General features: G+C 51.7%; 1 protein-coding gene across 5 annotated transcripts in view; it reads right to left on the bottom strand.

Moving 5' to 3' along the window:
• The window catches only part of PBX3 (PBX homeobox 3), a 115797-nt gene that overhangs the window by 6929 nt on the left and 91368 nt on the right, over window positions 1–17500 (bottom strand). For all 5 annotated transcript variants that reach the window (XM_040606286.1, XM_040606290.1, XM_040606291.1 and 2 more), the window contains exons 3-6: window positions 15832–16073; window positions 9334–9524; window positions 6912–7047; window positions 1–50 (exon numbers count right to left, since the gene is read on the bottom strand). The exon at window positions 1–50 is cut by the window's left edge and continues 116 nt beyond it. In XM_040606286.1, the coding sequence (XP_040462220.1) occupies window positions 1–50; window positions 6912–7047; window positions 9334–9524; window positions 15832–16073 (619 nt within the window). The remainder of the gene's footprint in view (window positions 51–6911; window positions 7048–9333; window positions 9525–15831; window positions 16074–17500) is intronic.

Here is a 17500-nt window from a genome sequence, read left to right as displayed (position 1 = left end):
CCGATGTTCTTCTTGTACCTGATTCTCTTATTGCCAAACCAGTTGGACACCTGCAGTAAAGAGAGGTGGGAAGGGTGAAGGACACGAAGTGCTTGACCTGGCAAAGTGTGACCCCTTCGAGATGTCATGTTTGGTCCAGAAAACAGGCATGCCCCAGCCCCCAACCCATATCTGCCACATACTCCAGCTAACTAAGCAGTAACCAAAGGTGGCGCGGTGCTGGCCCAGGCTGCCCAGAGCGGCTGTGGGTGCCCCATCCCTGGCAGTGCTCAAGGCCAGGCTGGACAAGGCTGGGAGCAACCTGGGATAGTGGAAGGTGTCCCTGCCTGTGGCAGGGGGGTTGCACTAGGTGACCTTTAAGGTCCCTTCCAACCAAAACCATTCTATGATTCTATAATGAGTTAAATATTACTATGGATATGAGCGTGATCTGGCTCCCCTACTCTGCTGGCAAACTGATGCACGAGGGGTGACCCTTTCATGATGACACCTCTCCTGGAGCTTGCTGTAGCATTTGGTACAGCATTGTCTCCTACTACTATGAACCATTTGTCAACAAAATCAGTGCGAGACCCCAAAGCTGCTCAAGGGGGACCAAGGCCCGGCTCAGTGAGGGTCAGCAGGCAGTGAGAGCAATTGTTCTTTATTTTTGGGCTGGAACAACCTTGGCAGCCCACTCATAGAATCATGGTTGGTCAGCTGAAAATGAAAGGAATCATATAAATCAATAATGGCTGAAAAGTCACTTTGTCATCTCCCTTTGAAGATGCTGTACTGAAGCCAAGATGGCTCACGGGGCACCGACTATTAACCCACACAGAAGTCACGGCTGGAGCTGCTCAGAAAAGTTCATACAATCTTTCTCAGTGGCTTTGTTTAACTTCAGCTGCCATAGCAGAGCTCCTAATTAACAACCCCAGTATGTAACACAGACGGCTGCTGAAACAAAAAAGCACCTGCAACAACCCAGAGGTAAAGGGGAGGGCACCAGGAATAGCATGAGTGGTTATGGCCCAGCCACCCGGCACGGGGTGCTGCACCCCAACATGAGCCGCGGCAGCTCTGCAGCACCCGTGGCTCCCGGTAAGGCACCTGCACCACAGCACCCAGCAAGGCTGCAGGCAGGAGGCAAATCCTGCTGTATTTTATGTAGTGCAGCTTTTGTTTAAAAACAACTAATGAAAAGCCTCTAGCTTTTAACAGTAATACAAAAGGTACCTTATACATTCTGTTCCCTAGATAATACTCCACCGTATTCTATATATTGCACTTAATATTACCTTGTCAGTCAGAGAAGCAATAATACATTAATGAAACCTAGCAAATAATTATTGTGGACAATCAGATTATGCTTTATTAACAGTTTCATAATTGAGGAATCTCTGTACATCAACTGTATTGTCCACGGATGTGTGCGAGACCCCTCTGTTTATGCACGCCCCTGGACCAATCAAACAACAGCCATCACTAATAAAGGTTTATTTAATTCTCACAGTAAAATTTTAATATCACCAGCAGCCTGGGGAAGCCTCAATGAGTGGATTTGCTTGACATCAGATCGTTTCCATTCTGTTAGTCCCAATACTTCTTAATCTTTAATATCAAGGCAATTAAAATTAATGGCCACTCATCCAGAGCCACTGTGGGCAGTGTTTCCTTGACATCAATTGTTTGATGGGATTACCTAGAGGTTAAACTAACAAGCAAAGTTTAATTGGAAGCAATGAGAGGAGCAGCGATCGTACGTTATGTTTAACCCGCATACCACATCTAAATGAATATCCAGAAATGTTAAACTATTTCTGAGATTATAGCGCGCACTCTGCTCACCGGCAGGGCCCGGCACCGGTGGCTGCCCAAGAAACCACAGCACCCCTCCGGGGCAGCATAGGCAGCAGTGCCCAGGTCCCTTTGCCTCCCGGCCAAAGGACTCTTCGCTCTCCTGTGAACCACATCAGTGAGGGGCTGCAGCAGAGCGTGCCATGGCCGGGCGACGTGCAGGGGCTCCAGGCGCAGCCAGGCGTGCACGGCCGACACAGGCGGCTGGATGCATCCAGGACAGGGACAGGGTGCCGCTCAAGCAGAGCCTGTGCCAGGCAGGATTTAGGCTGGATTTACCACTGTGGCATTTCTTCCTGTGGGACTGTGCTGGCTGCCTGCCTGCCCGGAGCACAGCTCACCCTGCCCTGGCCACTGGCACCGGCACTGTCCCAGGGAGGGCTGGGATGCTGGTGCTGGGCTGGCCCCGAGCAGCACTGGGACCGGGGGGAACCGCAGCGCCCTGGCTCCTCGCCCAGCCCCACACTCACCCTAAAAACGAAAGCTGTCTCCATCACGAGCTGCTTCACAACACATTTTTCATTAAAATAAACTATCTCTTCACATAAAAAAACCTATGAACATCTTTCTCCTCCTGATCATTGAAGGCCAATTAATTAATTGGGCTTAATTGTATATTACATTTCAAACAATACTGTTGCACTTATTTATCATGTTAATTGCAATGTTAAATAAAAAGACGGTAAATTATTACTTAAATCATCAAGATGCCTAATGTGGGATTTGGGATGGGGCAGGCCTGCCTCGTGTCTCCGCACAGGCTGATTTCATGGGATAAATCAGTGCTCGTTCTGCAAAAGACGCAGCTGACACGAGAGCATCTCTGCTGAAATTAGTGAACTATGTATTTACAGACCACGGAAATTTTTCCATTGTGTTTCCAAGTGTTTGCAGCACACGGTTCACATTCCACACCTAATCAAATAGCACAAAGTAGTAAAATTTTAAAATCAATGCAGCATAATCATGGTACATGATCTAAACCTAAGAATTTTACCTCTAGAAAATAATTAAGCTTGCTTCCCCCCCCCCCCCCTTGCTTTCCATATAAAGTCAAGGGATAAGAGCCTGTACATCCATCGCTTTCCCTGTCAATCTGCTTACAGAGACAGACTCAGAAGAAGCAGAAGCAGGAGGGGTGCTGAAAACCAGCTTCTGCATTCTTTCTTTAAAAGAATTTTAAATATATTCCCTTGTCAACCACATCCTTCTTTTGTTTGAAGCAGTGAAAAATTTTATTGCTGTAATCCACTGACACGCTTTCAGCAATGACTATGCCCTTTCTATAGCCCATATGATAGACTGATAGTTGTTCATGACACCCTGAAAGAGGCTCATCTGCAAAAGTATAAAACATCAGCCTCGCAGCCATGGTAAGGGGAGAACAGATGATACAGTTTATCTCCCTCGAACACGTGCTGATCGGGTAGCTCTAAATTACAGCCGACGATGTTCTCTGTTAAGGACATTTTTTTCCCTAGAATTACCTTTTCTGTACTCTTAAAAATGAAATTGTGTGAGGTGTTCATCTTAATAAATAGTTTGTCTTCATGCTTTTCTTGAAAAACCTTCTCTACATATTATTTTAAACACCAATATCAAAACTGAAACCATCTATCTCCCATCTGCAACTAAATGATTCTGGGACACAATTTTCTTTGCAGCTCGGTAAAGTGCTATGGCAGCAAGATTTCCAGTGAGCTGCTTAATCTGGGGGGAGGACGACCCAAAACACTCACTAATTAAGTGTTTGAGGGAGAAAATGTTCTGCCATGAATCTGCCCCCAGCACTTACAAGGCACTGACAGTACGAGAAAGAAACACCTTGGATCATCGTTAGGAGAGGCTACAGGGGAAGGCTGGCTCAGCCAGAAAAAGGAGAAAGCCTCCATCAGACACGGACCACAACCTCCAGGAGTTTGGAAAGCCATCCATTAACATTTTTTTCCCCTTCCCCCCCCCTCCCCCAACCCTATCAATTTCCAGCACTTTGCACCTCCGGGGCATTTGTAGCAGGGAGGTAAATAGGGCACGGTGCCAGGCACAGCCATGTCTGAGGGACTCCTGGTCAAGGCTGGAAATACGTGTGCTCAGAGATTTTTTCATAAAAGCCCTGTGCAAGGTGTAGCTCAGTCACTCGCTTGGATGCCATTGCTTATCCCATGCGATGCTACTCCTGCCAGTATTTTAAATGACTGCTCAATTCACCCCTGATTTCTGGATTGCGTCCTCTGACTTCTGCTGCCAACCACCAGAGCAGTGTGCACTGGGCTATTTTACAGTGCTTGCTCAGAGCTTTTCTGCTAGATGGCCTCAAAAATATACACATTTTTCAGTACAAAGAAAGACAATTCCAGCCCAGTTCAACCTAGTAAATACCAACTAACATTGCAGTCCTGCCGTGCGGCCTTTGGAAGTGCCTTTGAAAACCAAAGATTAGGGTATCTGTGGTATTCACATTTTCTAGCTGTGACTGCAGATCTATCATGAACTTAAGCAACCAGCTGATCACAGGCACTCCCTCTCTCACATGCACGCTCCTCTCCCACCAGATGACACACTGTCCCATTTTCAGGCCTTCCCATCGTCTGGAGGCTTTCCTAGCTATTTGTACTGTCTCGCCAGAGTGAAGCTCCCGCCGTGGCCCCAGACTTGCACCTCTGGCGGCTCATGCCCAGGTTGCATAGTCAGTGCTGCCCTTGCTCCAGGCTGGAAAATGTCACCCTGCAAAGCTTGGAATGCTGCGCACAGTGCTACAGAGGATGCGCTGCAGCTACTCCCATTGCTCACTCAGACTTCCTAATGGATTCAAGAAACAATACATGCTTGTACCAAATATTAGAGACAAACCTACACTCATGTCACAGGCTCACTGCTGCTGCTACATTTTTGGACCATCTGCCTGCCTTTTATTTCATTCTACAACATATACATTAAATCTTATCAAACAACCAATTAAGAAAGAAATCAGATCTATTAGCACTAGAAGCAATCAGTTATGGCTTCTCAAGTGTTCCATCTCATTTCCTTCAGTCACTTCAGCCTTATCTAGATCTAGCGTTTTATCTGTCCACTCTGCAGGATCACTAACTCCTTCTCTGCCAGGCACAATTCACTGTCCGCTGGGCAGAGAGAAAACATCTTTCCAGCAGGTCTGTTGTCCTCTTTACCATGTAATCTCTCCCAATTGCATTTTGCCAGCAGAGCTGAAGAACTTGGTGGTTTCTCCAAATTGGTGTTGACGGCATTGCCTCTCCCAACTACACAGCAGGCTGCCTCGGCTCACGTGAGATGATTTTTGGACACCACTTGCTGGAGGAATTGCTATAAACCATCTTGTGCCAAGAGGACTGAAACCAGCAACAAGATGTAGGGCTGCAGACCGAGGTGCCCAGGTAGTCATGTGCTCTTGGACTATTTGGCTGGTTCTGGGCATTCATGGCAGACACAGGGAAGCCCACGGGCACAGACGAGCTGCGCAGTGCCCACCACGGCTGCCCCTGCACCTGTCAGGGCTGCAGTCACTTGCATGGTGCTAACAGCAATGGAAGAGCAATGGCAGAGGGAACATGTTTGGTGCTGAATTTCTCCTAAAAAAATCCTGCCCATCACCCCAGCCATTTGTAAATGGACTGGAAGAAACTGTCCCCATCTCCACCCCTTACCTTCCTCGGGCACAGTTTCTTCCCACCCTGCTGGGAGCACAATATGCGTTGCGTGTCAAGGAACGAGCACAGAGACAGCAAGGCACACACATGTCCACTGGCCTCTTGTGTCACAGGGCCGTTTCACTAGGGTTTGTACGGAGGGTATCTCCAAAGTCAATTGAGTAATACCAAATTTGGGGGAGCAGGACAGCCTTCCATTTCAAAGTCTTCAATAAAGTGCCTGAATTCTTTATGCATTCAAGGGAGACCTATAAAGTAAATCTCAGCTCAGGTCTTAATTATAAAGCTAAAGGTTGCATTGCTAATAATGCCAATACTGCAGCCTGCAATCATTAATAGTTAACACATTCGCCACAGGCACTGTTCCTCTAAAGGACCTGAAATATTGATAAGCAGAGCTGATGGAGCTGGAGGGAGATGGCACACTGGGCCCTGCCATGGGCAGTGGGGTAGCTGGAGAATGTGGAAACTGCTGGTGAGCTTTCCCCGTCACCCAAGTGCAACCTTCCCCAACTGTATGAGCCATATTTACTGTGGGAATAGTTTGGTTTTCTATCAAATGCAGAGGCCGAAAGAAATGCTAAGTGCTGTTTTGCTTTTTAAGCTACCTGGTGAAGGAAAGCTCGATGGAGCAGTGTCATTGGCCTGAGCTTCGCTGCAAGACGCCGGTCCAGAGCTGTAAGTGTACTTTGGCCTGCACAGAAAGCAGCTGTAGCCAACACCAGGCGTGTTTCTGCTTAGGGAGATGCCGGTTTTCTTGCATTAACTTCACAGCAACATCTGTTACATGTGATAAAATGAGCAACTCTGCCTAATACGTTTTTGCTACAGAGAAACCACTCCTGTCACTTGAGTATATTGAGAGGCTGAATTTCTGGCTCTTTTAAAAAAAACAACTTCAAGCAATCAAAGAAATTCTGATCTATAGAGATAGATTATATGTTTGTCAATAAACTGGCCTTCCCCCGAAATAATGGTAAGCTGTAATGAATTCGTAACAGGCAGTAAGGCTCAGCAAGGAATCTTACAGACTCTGCAGAAGAAAGCTGACATGAAGCAGGGTGCTAACCTCACAGCCTTTTTATTTCTACCTTCACCTTCATATGCCTGCCTGTTTCACCCCAGCACAGCCCCAGCCACCTGCAGGCACGCTGCCTTCCCTGCACAGCTTAGTCACGTTCCATCACCCTGATGAACTTTACCATGGTCAACAGTGCAAATCCGAAGGGATTATGAAGGTGCATTGGGCAGGGACCTGCTCCATATCACATGCCTCCGCTGGAAGCACTTCCCAGAGCCCCGAGGGAGACAGCAGCTTTGCAAGGGGAGCCGGGAGGTCGACGCACTGCCTGGGGTGCAGCGGGTCAGGGGCCGGGACCCGCTCCGCTCCCACCCACTGCTTACCTGCGATACTGTGATGCTGCACTTCTTTGCCAGCTCTTCTTTGGCTTCTTCACTGGGGTAGGGGTTACTGAGGTGGGAATAAAAATACTCATTCAAGATTTCTGTGGCTTGTTTACTGAAATTACGCCTTTTCCGTCTGAAACAAGAAAAGAAAAGCACAGCTGTTCTTCCAGATGCAAACAGGTCTCTGGCAGGGTCAGCTGGGATGGAAGTGACCCTTGTTTCACATGCCTGTGCTGCAGCACACAGCAACACGATGCAGCAACACGACAGCACTGCCTCAGCACCCCATATTCCTTTGGGCCAGCCCTCCACCAGGTTTGGGCTCTGCCCTGATGCTGTGCGGAGGGGGCAGTGGGCTGCAATGCCCATGTTCCTACATCCAGCCCTGCAAGGGCCCGGTCTCTGCTTCCAGCTTCGCACCACCCACCAAGGGTTCCATCCCGTGGGGCACAGGCAACGTCTGTGCACTGTGGCACAAAACACGGCGAAGCAAAAGGCGAGGCAGGGTGCTGAGCTGGGCAGCCTGCCTGCAGCACCCAAGCATGCAACCCAGCCCGACCCTCCCAGCTCTTCGCCCGCCCCACGCTGACAGCAAGCACCTAACGAACCTCCCTCCCTGTAGCGGCAGGTCAGCCGGGGCTTCCGCACCAGTGTCTGGGGTGAGCACAATGGAAAAGGACAGGGCGGCCTCGCTGCCGTGTCCTCATGTAGCACTCATTGAGCTAATTGGCTTCCGTGAGCGAGTGGCTTTCAGGGCTTTGCGAGGGAGACCCATCTGTGCACCCTCCTGCTCTCGCACCGTGCCGGACAGGTACCAAGGCGTGCAGCCTCGCAGCCCTGGTGGAAAGCGAAGCCTTTCCGGAGCACACCACCCAGCATGTGCCCCAGCCCGCCCAGCAGCCAGGCAGCCGGCTGGGGAGCAGCACAGCCCCTCCAGCACAGCCAGCCCGCTGCCAGGCTCTCACCGCACGGGTTACAGCGGCAGCATCTGCACAGCTGCGGTGCCTTCCCTCCGAGCAAACGTCGACATCGGCTGCTCTCCTCCCCAGAACATCCTCTCGAAAGCACCGGTTAAACATTTCCTTCAGAGCTCTCTTCCCCTCAGGGCTGGTTGCAATCAAACTGCCTGCGCCCCAGGCCAGCAGGCAGCCGAGCGCAATCCCCAGCGCTCTCTTCCAGCAGTATCACCGATGCTGCTAACTACACTGTATCCTGGAGCAGGCAGACTCTCTCCCTAGAGCTATGTTTATCTCATTACTGTGCTTCCGCTCATTTTGCCTTATTTACCTTCCTCCTTTTTAAAGAAATCACTTTAAAATGTGCATCTGCAAGCTTTACCTTTTGCAGTTACTGGAGCTCTCCATAGACGTTTCCTCCAACTGTTTGTAATTACCCTAATTTGCCACACCTGCCAGTGACCTCCTTGTTAATAAAATTATTTTGCTCTTGTTTAGCTCCTCACAGCTTTCAGGTGTGAAGCATGAGCTAGCTGCTGAGGGGAGGCTCTGCATGGTGCCTGCTGCTCCTCCCTGCTCTGCCAGGCTCAGCTCTGCTCTCCGGGCTCTGCCAGCTGCCAGGGTCCTGCTCTGTGGAGGGGAGCCCTGCCGAAGGGCTGGGGCTGGGGATCAATACCCCACCTCCAAACAAATCTGGCTGTGCCTATAAACCCCCTCCTGATCCCCGTCTGCCTACTTCCTCGCAGCCTGCAGAACAAGCAGACCGCTTTGGTGGCTGGCAGGCTGTGGGGACAGGCTCTGAGCTCTGGCAGAGACACAGGTGTCCGAGGGACGCGTGTGCTGGCTGTGAGTGGCTCGGAAGGTGCTGCCTTCTCCCACACCCCAGTCAGGCGACAGCTTGTTGGGAGATGGGCCAGCAGATCTGGCTTTCAGAAGCATCGTTGCCCTCCTTACCTCGGGCACGCGCAGCTGCTAACCCAGCACCAGCCGCAGCCCGTGGGCACGTCCCTCCCAGAGAACTTAGCTCTTCCATTACAGGGTCAGTGTTTTGCAAGCCTGGCCTTATGCTGCGAGACATCGGTACCAGCAGCCATTTAAATAACTGCTGGGGTGACAAAACAGCCCTTTGCACAAATCCTATGTGACTCTCGCAGGAGCAGGGTAAACAAGCAAGCAGCGGGTAAACAAGGCTAGTGTTTGCACTAGCATATGTAGAAGAGACATTGCTGTTTATGAAAGCTCGGTGCAGGACACCCCCCCCCCCCCCCCCCCCCCCCCCCTTTCACAGCAGCTGCTGGGTGAAGGATGAAGGCTCTGGGGTTTTGCTGGGACAGAGCAGCCTCTCCCAGCGGGTCCCTGCTCACATGGGGACACAGGTCCCAGCAAAGCCAGGCTGTCCCTGAGCTGCCCAGCAATTGCCCTTTCCCTGCCAAAAAGAGCTGGGGCACTCGCCCCTGCCTTACCTGGCATCGAGGAACCTCGATCTTAAAATCATTACTGCTTCACAAGTACTTTGTTTGAGTTGCATCTGGATGGAGCTGAATTTTCGATGAATGATGCCCACCATCCTTTCAATTTCCTTGGGAGAAATGGGACGTGTCCGGCTCTGTTCTCTGAGAAGGTTCATCACATGTGTGGTAAATTCATTACATGCCTGTGAAGGAAGAAGAGGTTTAGAAATTGTCCTGTGCCATCCCACAAGGACACAAGCTTGGACCTGGCTGCTGGGGGGACGCAGCACCAGGGGGGCTGGGGGACCCTCGTGTGACCCCATCCCCACAGCATGCGGCGGCGGGAGCAGATCACACCCCCGCTGTCTGTGAGAGCCAGGACTGTGCTGCAGCAGCCCAGGGAGCCGAGCAACTGTGGCACAGCTCCTTCCACGCTTATCCCGGCCAACATCCCTGCGGCCTCAGCCAGAGCACAGTGGAGAGGAGAGGCTGGGACCAGCGCGTGTAACGGGTGCAGGAGCGGGGAGGCTGTGAGCAGGGACCAGCACATACTCAGCACCCAGGCGAGCAAAACCTGGGAAGGGCTGCCTGTCCTGCAGCCCGCTGAGCCCCACACAGGCAGCAGGCGGGGTCAGCACCCTGCCACAGGTGGGGAGCTCAGACCTTTCTAGGTCTAGATGGGAACGCTAGCATGTAACACCCAGGGATGCCGCGTGCATCCTTTAGCGGGGGGGCTGGCAAAGCCATGCCTGAACCTGGCCTGTGCCATGCTGCCAAGGCACACAAGGAGGGAAGGCACGAGGAGCCATCAATTATCTGTCCCAGACTATGTAGGTGAATGGACACAATGACATAAACTTCTCCAGCTGCATCATCAACAGACACCACCTGATCCAAGCCTCTGCACAACCGAGTGGCTGTCACACTGGCATCCCGGCTTCCCCCATGCAGGCTGGAAGCTGCCATCAACTCTGCTGATTTATGTCACCCTTATCTCTTTCAAAAACAAACCCCGGGACTGCCGTATGCTAGGCTGAGCTGTGTGGTGGCCACAGGGCTAATCCTTTGCCACGGGCCAGCCTGGTACCTGAGCACATTCTAGGCACTGACCTGCTCTTGTCTGATGGTGCCCAGGGAAGAGGAGCACGGCCAGGTGCTGTGCTGGCCCCCATGGGGGCTGTGGGCAGTGTGAGGTGAACTGCCCTCTGCCCCCCAAACCCTGCCCATGCGAAGGTGGATGGACACAAGGCGATGCATCTGCTGGAGGTCTGCACACTGCCTGCGCAAGGGCCAGCCACCATAACGCGCCGCGGGGCTGCGGCTGTGGCCAAACAAGGCCATGGGATTTCACTCTCCTGCATCTAATGCAACATGCAACGAGCACAACGCTCAGCAGCCAGTAAATCACGCAGAGGAAACACGGCAAGTGTCTGGTCCAGACCCCATACCTCACGCATCCATTTCTCTCTAGTTCCCCTTTTCCTTCTAAAGCCAGGGTGAAAAAAAAAAAGTAATTTGTCTGACAACTACATTTTCAGGGATTCTGCTGCATTTCAATAGATTATGTGATGGAAAGAGTTAAAAGTGAAAAGTTTATGCATCTAAAAACTCATAATTTCCTATAACATTTGCTGAACGTCTCACAACTTATTAAGTGAAGCCATCTATGAATGCAAATGCTGATTAGCAATTTGGCAATAGCCCAACATTCGCAGAATTCACATAGCTTTTCTTTAAACCAGTAGTTCATACATGATTAATTAGAACATCTCATTTATGTAGTGTGCACTTTAGCTCATTACTCTAAGTAAAATTCGTTAAGTATTTACATTTAGATAATTAAAATCTGGGTACACCCTTAAGAAAGATGCATACACTTCAGGCAAAGTGATTTTTTTTTTTCTTTACACTACTGAAAGTAAATTACAGGCTAATTTACATCCTTGCAGCACCCGTTTGGAGGCAGCACTCTGGCAAGGCTCGGTGAGGCTTGGTGAGCCTTGGTGCAGACGCCCTTCACCTGCCACCGCCGAGCGCCGAGGTGCCGGTGCCACAGAGGCTGTGCCAGCTCACCACCACTCTGTGCCAGCGCAGACCCACTGCTCCTCCCACCAGCTGCCATTCCCTGACTTTCTCAAGACTTTCTGAGCTCCAGATTAAGGTGTTTGACACACCTCATCCTTGCTTCCCATTTGCACATCTTCTTCCTTTCCTTCTGTTTTGAGGTTTCAGGCAGCAAAGCTCGTGGAGATGACCAGCCGCTGTCCCCTCTTGCCACACCGAAGAGATGGGGATGCCACTCTGAGCACCCCCGGCCACCCTCCTCACCCAGGGAGAGCAGGGTGGCCTCTTTCTCCTCCTCCCATCCCAAAGCTTTGGCATGTGTGAGCGCAGAGCCAGCACAACAGCTCACCTGCCCGGCGTGGGAGTGGGCACTGAGCCCCCAGGGAAGGGCTGCAGCCCCCGGCCTGAGCTGGGGAGGCAGCCGGGCACCAGTGCCTGCTCCCGCCAGCCTCGCTGCACCGGGGCCACATCCTTCCTGAGTGTCCTCTGCTGAGCTGCCTGGACAATTTTAGCATGCAAAAGCTTGAGTTCAGCCATCTGACGACAGCACAAGCCCCAGCTGTGGCTCACCTGGGAAACAATGCCCAGAGGTAAGGTAAGGTAAGGTACGCACCCAAATGCAGCAACTCCCTCCCTGTGAGGAGAGAGTGGCTCTGGCTGTCCCAAAAATACAGCTGGATCCAAGGATTGGACACTGAAAGAACATTTTAGGAACACAGCTTGTCAAGTGCCCCCTTGTTTGCAGATCCAGGGAATTCAGTTTTAAAGTACGATAAAAATGGCAACTGTTGCATTTTTTCAGATATGTCTTTTCTATAAGAAATATTTATCCACAAATATAGTATAAAAAAATCAGACATTTCAAAGCTAAAGTGAGTTTATTGCTTTCAAGAAGCAAAAATATTTCCTTGAATTTACTTGAATGGCTTGATGAGACTTTGTTTGGTTGCAGCTACTTAAGAGAGCTTGGTTTTAATTTATCTTCACCAGCACTTCCCATCTGCAGTTACTTCAGTGCAGCAGAGTGGAAGAAGCTCAGAAGACTCTGCTGCTTTGTCTTTTTTCCTCTTGTTTATTTATAGCGTCCGAGCTACTTGATCCCTTTTTCAGTACTATTTTTCAGGCCTCTGCTTGGCGCTTGAAACATTATTAATAATGTCAGGTTATAAGTGATGGTCTTGTTAACCTGCTCAGAAACATTGTAGGAGCAGGGATGCTCCTGCTAGCCTTAATGCTTCATCAAGACTCTTCAGATGAGCGCAAGAAAAAGAGATGAAATGGCCCAAAACAGTCTGCAGGGCCACAGTGCCAGACAGCACTCCACAGGGCTGGTGGCATCTTCCGAGCAGCCACACTTCACCCCACTTTGGGGTGAATTCAGAAGACATCTGTGAACTCTAGAAGCAGGTTCCCAGCTGCTCCGGGAGGCCTGGGACCCTTACAGTATTTTTGCCTACAGCAAAAAATGTATTTCAGTGTAATTATAGAAGATAGCTTTCAATATGTCATCTCTATTATAGTAGCTGTAAATTATGGAAGGAGCTGCCTGTGTACGGCCATTTCTCCCGGCGCACGGCAAGGGGAGAGCTGTGTGATGGCGTGACACACTTTCCATTTCTCTTTCCTTCTTTTTTTTTTTTTTTCTGAGCGCATTCCGTTAACTGGCAACAAATATCAGGATCAAACTCTGCCTGGAAAGCATCTCTGGGAAGCCGCTCTGGTCCCTGCTGCCGGCTGCAGCAGCACCGCAGCAGCGCCTGCACCGGGGAGCAGCAGCAGGAGCTGCTCCCCCGGCGTGGGCAGGTGTCCCTGCGTGGGGGCTGAGCTGCCCCCCGCTGCAGGAGGGCACCCGTCTCTCAGGAACCTGCAGCTGCTGGAGGCAGAGACGCAAAGTCCTGGCTGCCTCTCGGCTGCAGAGACAGGCACTGTGTTGAGACAAACCGGCAGGAGACAGTTTGCTGCAAGGCTGGGGAAATTATCATATTTCTGTAGAGCAGACGTTGCAGGGTGTCAGGATCAACAGGGAAGCGTACATGTTTCAGTTCAGCTCCACCTCTCTCTCCTTCTCCTAGCAGCATTTGAGCATCCTCCAAAGTTTCCCGTGGTGTGGACGGATGGCTGTGACATTTCAGCCGAAACCTTTGTAAATGGAGCTACAGGGCTAAAAATGCTACTGCTTCCCCCACCTCATTAAACTTATTAGAGCCAAAGGACTCTTGCCAGGAAACGGCTGCAAGCACCGACCTGCAGCTGCTTTGGCCCCAGATCTCTCTCCAGCCTGTGCTCCTGTGCTTTTATTAGATGCGCTCCCGCTGCATGGTGCTCATTAACCCGGCGGCCATCCCCGTCCCAGCGCAACAGGCTGCACCCCAGAGCCCTGCAGTGCCAGGAGAGCCCAAGAGTCCACATGGGACATTTGGGGCCCTCAGAGGGTGCAGAGGGGGTTCATCTCAAGGAGAACAGGAGATTTGCACAAAGACCCTCTCAGTTATTTGCTCGGTTATTTGTGCACCACTTGAAATTTGTGCACACAGTGAAAGAGGCGGCACAGATGAGGCAGTGCTGCTGGCACCTGAGCCATACCAACCCACTGGCACCTGAGCCACATCGTGCCACCGGCACCTGAGCCACACTGTACCACCAGCATCTGAGCCATACCAACCCACTGGCACCTGAGCCACACCGTACCACCAGCACCTGAGCCATACCGTGCCACCGGCACCTGAACCGCACTGTCCCACTGGCACCTAATCTATGGCATGCTGCTGGCACATAAATCACACTGTCCCAGCCACACCTGAACCAGACTGTGTCACTAGCACCTGAGCCACACCATCCCACCCTCACCTGAGCCACACCATCCCACCCTCACCTGAACCACACCATCCCACCCTCATCTGAACCACGCCATGCCACCAGCACCTGAGCCACACTAGCCTCATGCCAGCCTTGTACCACCCAGGCCATGGTGCCACCAGCATCTGCAGTGGGATGTTGTGTGGACTGTACCAGTGGGCACCACCTCCCCACTCCTCCTCCAGGCTCTGCCGCTGCCTCTCACCCACTGCCCACCACTCCGTCGCTTCTCTCCATTGCTAACATTCAGCAGACACCAGTCAGCTGTGTCACAGATCGTGCCTTTGTTTCCGGTGGGATATAAAAGCAAAGCAAAGTAGCCAGAGACCTCTCAGAGGGTCTTCACGTGAAAAATGGTAAACTCTAAAATAAAGAGTTACCGAGGCACCCAGGTCCCGCTCTGCACTGGTGAGGCCAGGAGGGGAAGCGTGCCAGGGCAGAGCAGAGGGGCTGGGGAAGGAGCTGGGCAGCACGGTGCGCTCTTCTCACCCTCGCGGTTTCGAGCTGTTTTATCACTGCCTCCACATCTCTGTTGTGGTTTTGGTCTGTACATCCCGACGTTTTGCCGTGATGGGCTGGGGGCAAGTGCAGGACTTCCCTGGCTCAGCTCAGGAAACCACCAGCTGATGAGGTTCGCTGAGCTGATTAGGCTCAGGGCTTACAAGCTTTATTAGGACACCTCTGGGAGGGGAAAATGAAGACATCGCTTGAGGCTTGTGAGGGCCAGGGGTCTCGTGCCATTCTTCCCTCCCCCATCTCCTTTGATGCCATTGTTCATTGCAAAACCAGAAAAGAGAGGAGGCAGAACAGTCTCTCTCATGGATTACAGGGAAACGGGGCGATGCAGCCCCCCACGCCAGGACAGGAGCCACGCCAGCCAGCAGCACGTGGCAATCATTCCCGGTGCCACCGGCGCGGCATATGTGGCAGGTCACCAGGTCCCAGCGGTGAATGTAAACCCACAGGTCTCTGCAGCACACTCTTCACTCCAAACAAAGACACCCAGTGCTGGTGCCCACCTGAACTGGGATTTCCGCATTTCCTACCCACAGCGGCAGCTCCCAAAGCCCGGGCCAGGCGCTGTGCTGGCGCCTCGCTGCCTGCTCCCACGCAACCTGCCATGGCTGACCCACCGTGGCCAAGCCTGGCGCCAAAGCCTCCCGCCGCCCGTGCGCGGAGCCCATGGGCTGAGATCAGCAGCACGGCCCTCGCCTGCCTGTGCTCCCCGACTTGCCAGACCCAGCCTTGCAGCACTTCCCCATGGGGCAGGAAAGCGGCATCAACTGACAAACAGCTCTCCTCCTCTCTCGCTCTCTGGGCTGGCTCGAAGGGGAGAAACACAGGACTGGGTGTTGCTTTTATGCAGTTACAGACAACATAAAACACTCAGGCATGCAAGACGTGTCCTGGGTCCAGTGAGGGGCTCCTCAAAGCCCGACGGACTCCCGACACGGCTCTTTATGGGGGAGGGGGGTGGGGAAGGGGAGGAGGGGATGTGGTCCAGAGCCAGGCAGCAGCGGGCGCTGGCAAGCGGAGGTGCAGAGGACAGCAGCGGCAGGTACACGTACAACTGAGAGGCTGATGTCTGACCTGTTCATATTTCTCCAGCTCTGTGTGATAGATTTGTCTGATCTGGGTCAATTTGGCTCTGTAATCTGAGTGTTCAATAGAGTTATCTGAAGACCCTCCAGAGGCTGCTGCGGCTGCAGCTGCTGCCGCCGATCCCCCACCTTTCTCCGGACCTGAGACTCCTTCTGCCAGAAGCATATTGTCTAGTCTCATTAGCTGGGGATCGGGAGGGTCTTCCTCCTGGGCTCCTCGGATGCTCAAACCTTGGGCAGAAAAGAGAGAACAAGAGAAAACACAGTCAGTATTTCTTGCATCTGCCCGGCCACTGCCCGCTCGCTGCACGCCTGTGAGGAGCCCTTCTGCCCCGCGGGGACACGGGGACCGAACCTGCCCACGGCCCTTCCTCTGACCCTGCGGTGGTACCCAAATGGGCACCCTCCTCTGGGGCAGGTCCTGTGAGACACAGCCCAGGTGGGTGCCAGGGGGTGACAGCAGCGCTGCAGGACCCTCTTGGTTCTGACACAGCAGGAACATCTTCACAAGGCTTTTAAAGGACCCTGCAGAGCTTTTAACCACTTCAGTGTAAGTATTAAAGGAGTATTCGCATAAGTATGGAGATGTACGCCTTCCAGTTGTTTTCCAAGACGTAGCTACATCTACACTGGCATTACTCTATACATTATACCACTTTGATGCAAGACTGTGTGGTAAAAGTTAGTGCATTATTTATCTGGAAAGAATTGATTTGCTTCTCATTTCCTTCCAAATGGATCTAAGCACCCTGTTACTCTTATGGAGACTTGCACCACTGGATTCCATCCCTCCTATGAGGTCCACGCATTGGTTTAAAATGCCTGGGGAAAAAGCTGCCACTTGCTTCTCAACTACAGGAGCCTTCAGACAAAAAGCAGGGAGGTGCTGTGGATCACTGGCCAGATCCCATGGATGCAGCCATTTCCACACATGCCCGCGGTCTCTGGCTCCACACAGGTAGAGCTGAAATTTCCCATCAGAGGAGGGAAATGGTGGAGACAGAACTGGGAGCATCGCCTCAGGAATGGCCTCCATGGGAGTGTGGTGCAGAGACTCTGGCAGCCACGGAACATAGACAAGAAGGAATTAAACTTCTTGCCATGCAGACATTTGATTATCGTCATGATGCTGGGATGCTGAGTGTATGTTTAATATCACCACTGCTCTTGCACTGTATTGTTGAGAACAAGATTTTAAATCTAATTTTTGTTTTAAATTGAGAATTTCCGAAGCAATGCTCAGTCAGCAATCTTTTCTGAGTCCTATAGATCAAGGCTGACAATTTGTAAGTTTAATCAGGTCATGCAGGCATGGTGCCAAGCTGTTATCAACAGTGCCGAAAAGAAAGTTTAAAAATAATTACAGTAGTACAAAAATCACTAGAGCTGTGGCTTCTTGAATCAACATTTCCATTAGAGATGTAACACAACCATGTACATCCCAGCCCAATTAACCTCTTTAAATCTGTTTAAGAGTAAGTATTTGTGCTCTGGATTGAGTGGGTCCCTGAGGTCTGCCGTTGGCACCCCGCATACTTGCACGGGCTCCTCGCAGCAGTGCGGGCTCCGAATGGCTGCGCCAGACGCAGCAGCACCATCCACAGCTGCCATGCAGACAGCTGAGCACCAGCAACTCTGCTTTCCACGCTGGCCAGGAA

Source organism: Falco naumanni, chromosome 9, assembly GCF_017639655.2.
Source record: "Falco naumanni isolate bFalNau1 chromosome 9, bFalNau1.pat, whole genome shotgun sequence".
Lineage (NCBI taxonomy): Eukaryota > Metazoa > Chordata > Aves > Falconiformes > Falconidae > Falco > Falco naumanni.
Note: the sequence above shows the minus strand (reverse complement) of the source record. Positions and strands in the feature narration are given on the sequence as shown.